Source organism: Macaca fascicularis, chromosome 7, assembly GCF_037993035.2.
Source record: "Macaca fascicularis isolate 582-1 chromosome 7, T2T-MFA8v1.1".
NCBI lineage: Eukaryota > Metazoa > Chordata > Mammalia > Primates > Cercopithecidae > Macaca > Macaca fascicularis.
Window position 1 is genome coordinate 49233845 of NC_088381.1, and position 6000 is coordinate 49239844.

The following is a 6000-nucleotide window of genomic DNA, read 5'->3' on the forward strand; positions in this document are numbered from 1 at the left end:
AGGTTAGACTCTTCTATGCTGTAAATCTTTAAATTGTTCCTTTGGAGTTGTGAGGATCTTGTTTAGGTAGTTTTCAGGAGATGAGAAGATAACACAGAGAGATTTGTAAGAAATACATAAAGTTGCAGTCTTCTCCTCATGGTAGAAGAGGACCTGGACTTTATATGTTAGGCTGGAGTTGGACAGGAAATATCCTCGACAGTGCTCCTTGGTGTTCTGAATATTAAAATCATTTGAATTAGTGTAAGCTAAACAGTGAACTTATTTGTAAAGATTCAGAAGAATCGGCCAGGTGTGGTGGCTCAAGCCTGTAATCTCGGCACTTTGGGAGGCTGAGGTGGGCAGATCGCTTGAGCTTAGGAGTTCGAGACCAGCCCGGGCAGCATGGTGAAACCCCACCTCCACCAAAAATACAAAAAATTAGCCGGGTGTGATGGTGTGCATCTGTGGTCCCAGCTATTCAGGAGACTGAGGTGGGAGGATTGCTTGAGTCTGGGAGTTGGAGGCTGCAGTGAGTAGAGATCATGCTACTGCGCTCCAGCCTGGGTTATAGACTGAGACCCCATCTCAAAGAAAAAGATAAAGGAATTAAACTAAAGAGCTTCTGCACAGCAAAAGAAACTACCATGAGAGTGAACAGGCAACCTACAGAATGGGAGAAAATTTTTGCAATCTACTCATCTGACAAAGGGCTAATATCCAGAACCTACAAAGAACTCAAACAAATTTACAAGAAAAAAAACAAACAACCCCATCAAAAAGTGGGCAAAGGATATGAACAGACATTTCTCAAAAGAAGACATTCATACAGCCAACAGACACATGAAAAAATGCTCATCATCCCTGGCCATCAGAGAAATGCAAATCAAAACCACAATGAGATACCATCTCACACCAGTTAGAATGGCAATCATTAAAAAGTCAGGAAACAACAGGTGCTGGAGAGGATGTGGAGAAATAGGAACACTTTTACACTGTTGGTGGGATTGTAAACTAGTTCAACCATTATGGAAAACAGTATGGCGATTCCTCAAGGATCTAGAACTAGACGTACCATATGACCCAGCCATCCCATTACTGGGTATATACCCAAAGGATTATAAATCATGCTGCTATAAAGACACATGCACATGTATGTTTATTGCGGCACTATTCACAATAGCAAAGACTTGGAATCAACCCAAATGTCCATCAGTGACAGACTGGATTAAGAAAATGTGGCACATATACACCATGGAATACTATGCAGCCATAAAAAAGGATGAGTTTGTGTCCTTTGTAGGGACATGGATGCAGCTGGAAACCATCATTCTTAGCAAACTATCACAAGAAGAGAAAACCAAACACCGCATGTTCTCACTCATAGGTGGGAACTGAACAATGAGATCACTTGGACTCGGGAAGGGGAACATCACACACCGGGGCCTATCATGGGGAGGGGGTGGGGGGAGGGATGCCATTGGGAGTTATACCTGATGTAAATGACGAGTTGATGGGTGCTGACGAGTTGATGGGTGCAGCACACCAACATGACACAAGTATACATATGTAACAAACCTGCACGTTATGCACATGTACCCTAGAACTTAAAGTATAATAATAATAAATAAATTTAAAAAAAGAAAATAGTACATAAAAAAAAAGAAAATAGTACATATATATATAAAAAAAAAAAAGAAAAAGATAAAGGAAAAAAAAATGTGGCTCAGAGGAATAACATAGACTCCCAAGGCAGGAAGTTCGCTGGACCTTAGGGAATTCCAGGGGATACTGGGATCTCAGATAAAGAAAATCAAGCCAGCCAGGCACTCAGATTTTCTACAGTCACTTTGTCACTCATCTTTGTTTATGCCTTGTTTTATCTCTACAGCTCAGTTTTTCCTGTTTATTAGTGTGTAAGTGCCTAAAAGGTGATACGCCGGTCAAACTTTACATCTTCTCAGTTCAAGCAAGCAAAAGAGGAAATCCAATTTCCAAGCATAAGAATAAAATTGTCCCAGGATGGGTCAGGTTCCCATGCTTAGTCCAGTTAGCTATAGTCAGAGGGCTATAAAGACAATAGTCCAGGGCTATAGACAAGGGCTGCTAGAGCTCATAGAGGATTGTGGACTAAATACCACAAAGCATGCCTGTTACCCTGGGCTTCATACAGCTCAGTCTGGGCTTATGTTCTGGCTGGCTACATATACTGCTAATTCTGAATAACCCAGTATTCAGAAAATATGCAGCTTGTGAATTACTATGTTTTAATGTGGCTCACTTGTTGCGGCTACAGAGCAACTTAACCTCTGTGGATAGGGGTGTGGTTTCTTTGAATGGAAATTCCTGCAATTCATCATATTAGTAAGTGGCAGGTTCTGGAGAACAAAATGAAACAAGGAGCCAGATATTAGACTGGATAAGCTTGATACATAATTTCTGCTCTCTGAGTTACTCAGAAGCTGGACTTGGATTCTTAGGCATATAAGTGGTTAGAGAACTTTGTAACCACTGGGGTGGGGGTGAGCTGGTCCCTACTACATTGGGACAGAAAAAGAAGCTAAATAAGGAGGCACCTTATAAAGGTTACTGAAGATATTCAGTATCTGGTGTCTGGTAGCTCAGATATTCAGTATCTGGTGTCTGGTAGCTCAGAAAAGCTACAGCTACTTGTAATTATAAGTTACCTTCTAAATCTTCAGCAAAATATGGATGGGGAAGTCGAAGAACCTGTTGCATCTTAGGGATGTGGTAGCAAAAAGTAAGGTTGAGCATATCCCTGCTGCTCTTACCAACATCCGGTCCGCAGTGGCAGAGCCAAAGAGAAGACACCTAGAGCCAAAGATGGAAGAAGGAGAGGTGTGGCACTTGGATAAGAACAACTTGAACAAATATGAGATAGGACTTTGAGAGACTCTCAGAATAAAAAAAAAAAAAGTGGGGGAAACACTTTGTGATAGGTTCCTGCAGTTTGGTAAATTGGGGCTTGAAATCATCATAATATGGGAATTAAAGTAAATGAGGCTGGGCGAGGTGGCTCAAGTCTTTAATCCCAGCACTTTGAGAGGCCAAGGCAGGCAGATCACCTGAGGTCAGGCATTCAGGACCAGCCTGGACAACATGGTGAAAACCTGTCTTTACTAAAAAAATACAAAAAATTAGCTGGGCATGGTGGCATGTACCTGTAATCTCAGCTACTCGGGAAGCTGAGGCAGAAGAATTGCTTGAACCCGGGAGGCAGATGCTGCAGTGAACCAAGATTGCACCACTGCACTCCAACCTGGGCGACGGAGTGAGACTCTGTCTCAAAAAAATAATAATAAAATAAATAAGTAAATAAATAAATAAATAAATAAAGTAAATGTGACTTCATTTTGTAGTCGTAGGCTGACGAGGCCTGTACATGCCAGATACAGCTGAAAGTGAAAAACAAATGGAACTAAACAATGGGTAAATCATTAAGCAAAGTATATTGATATGATAGAATATTTTGTAGCCACTGAAAATAATATTTACAACAGATACCTGGGGAAAATCACATCATATATTCTTGAGGAAAAAACCCACATGATATCTAGTATCATATCTACTATGCACAGAGGGTAGAAAAATAAAATATTAACAATGGTTGCCTCTAGGTAGTGAAATTGTGGCTGATTTTTTTCCTGCTTCTTTGTTCTTTTGTAGTCTTTTGAATGCTTATGTTGGATGCATATTACTTATTATTTTTAGAATTAGAATTAGAAACAAGAAAAAAGTTTAATCTGTTTTGTCATTGGTAACACCTCTTATAAGCTAGTTTATATCTAAATCAATGCATGCAGAAGTATTTGTATATTATCTTTAGTTTAACAATCATAGTAAAGAAATTCCAAGCAAAAAGGATGTCATGTAGCAAGCTCTGCTCCATCATCCTTTGTTCTTACATCCTTCTCTAAGACTCTGTCTGGCCTTTTTAAGGGAAGTTCCCTCACTGGACTAACCACGCTTTTCCTTTCCTCTTCTTCATGCAGATTATCTCCAATATTCCAGGGCCTTCTTTCTCATCTCTGTCTTTACCATACTCATTGGCCTTGGCTGGCTCTTCAGCTCTTGGCTCCCTAGTCGAGGAAGCATGACTACCAACTTGGATCTGAAGGTATCCATGCTCAGCTTCATCTCAGGTACAGACCTAGATCGGCAGGGTATTTTACCATGGTAATAATCAAGGTAACGAATTTTCTCTGTGAAACTCTTATACTCTTTTTCTTATCTCTTTGCTCTTCTTCAGTATCACACCAACTTGCCAGCTATCTGCCTTATCTAATTATATAGAACACACCTTCGCTGACTTTACCAGGGTATAGATCCTGTTCTCTCATCTTGGTCAATCCCCAAGTTTTTATCTTTTTGATCCTTGCTATACATATGGCCTCTGGAGGCTGAAGAGCTGGGGGTGGCGGGGAAGGCAGACTGAAGATGCTGATGGGTTGTGACATTTTTTCTTCCGGTCCTAGCTACCTGCTTGCTCCTCTGCCTCAACCTGTTTGTGGCACAGGTTCACTGGCATACTAGGGATGCCATGGATTCAGATCTCCTGTGGACCTATTATCTTAACTGGTGCAGTGACATCTTTTACATGTTTGCTGGTGAGTCACTCCCCTGCTCTATGCTAGAAGGATGGATAGGGAAATCGCTTCTGGAAAGGGAGGTATAATCTAGGAGAAGTAGAAGCACTGACTGTTTCTTTTCAGAACATTGATACTTGGAGAGTTAATGTGGCATAATGAAGAAAGGGTGGATTTTAGAGTCTGAAAACCTAGCATTAGTAACTTGTTCTATCACAAAGTGAGGCATGGACGAGTTGAGTAACTTGCCCAAGGCCACACAGAAAATAGTGGAACTATGATTTGAATCCAGGAGGTTCAAGCTTTGTCCTAACCAGTCTGAGAAATATTATAATGCAATTAGAGCACAAGAGGGTAAAGTAACTCCGCTGGGGAAGAGAGGGGTTCACTGAAAAGATGTCTTTTGAACTGGTTATTAAAGGAGGAGTAAGAATTTTAAAAGCCAAAAGACCATTGCATATTGAACCTCACCTCAAATTATTCCCTTCCCCTAGGCATCATCTCTCTTCTCAACTACTTAACTTCCAGATCTCCTGCCCGTGATGAAAACGTCACTGTGATTCCAACAGAGAGATCAAGGCTGGGGGTTGGTCCAGTGACTACAGTATCACCTGCTAAAGATGAAGAAGAGCCAAGGTCTGAGATGGAATCTCTAAGTGTGAGAGAGAAAAATTTACCAGAGGCAGGACTGTGATGGTGATAGGAAAACCTAACTATAGCTTGTCTTAAAAGCAGGGGAGAAGCTGAGTTGGGACTGATCGCATAAATTCTTGGAAACCCTCCTAATATCATGTCCATATTACTGGAGGAGACAACATTAAAGCTGATGAAATGTCTTTTGCGTGCATTGGATCCAAAATAGGTATGATAGTAATAAAGTAAGTAATAACTCACTTAAGAAAAACATTTCTTTTTTTTTTTTTTTTTTTGGAGACGGAGACTCACTCTGTCGCCCAGGCTGGAGTGCAGTGGCGCGATCTCGGCTCACTGCAAGCTCCGCCTCCCGGGTTCCCACCATTCTCCTGCCTCAGCCTCCCGAGTAGCTGGGACTACAGGCGCCCACAACCGCGCCCGGCTAATTTTTTGTATTTTTAGTAGAGACGGGGTTTCACCGTGGTCTCGATCTCCTGACCTTGTGATCCGCCCGCCTCGGCCTCCCAAAGTGCTGGGATTACAGGCGTGAGCCACTGCGCCCGGCCTAAGAAAAACATTTCTAAAAGAAAACAACAATGTTTAGAGTCATGAATGAAAGAAACTAGTGAAAGATGCAGTGTGTAGACCAGAGACTTCTTTGGGTATGAGGGATCTCATGGACCAGAAAGGCCCATGGAGAAGAACGTTAATTACTTCTACTTAGAATTTTCTTTATTATGTGTGGCTTTGGGTATACTCCGGATGGAAAGCACTTGGACAA

General features: G+C 41.5%; 1 protein-coding gene across 2 annotated transcripts in view; it reads left to right on the plus strand.

The window, feature by feature from the left end:
* The window catches only part of TMEM202 (transmembrane protein 202), a 28795-nt gene extending 23376 nt beyond the window's left edge, over positions 1-5419 (plus strand). The window contains exons 3-5 of one of the 2 annotated variants that reach the window (XM_015453037.4): positions 3993-4142; positions 4476-4607; positions 5081-5419. In XM_015453037.4, the coding sequence (XP_015308523.1) occupies positions 3993-4142; positions 4476-4607; positions 5081-5280 (482 nt within the window). In that variant the 3' untranslated portion in view covers positions 5281-5419. The remainder of the gene's footprint in view (positions 1-3992; positions 4143-4475; positions 4608-5080) is intronic. The other variant, XR_012415143.1, reaches the window with a different exon arrangement.
* Positions 5420-6000: the final 581 nt, after the last annotated feature.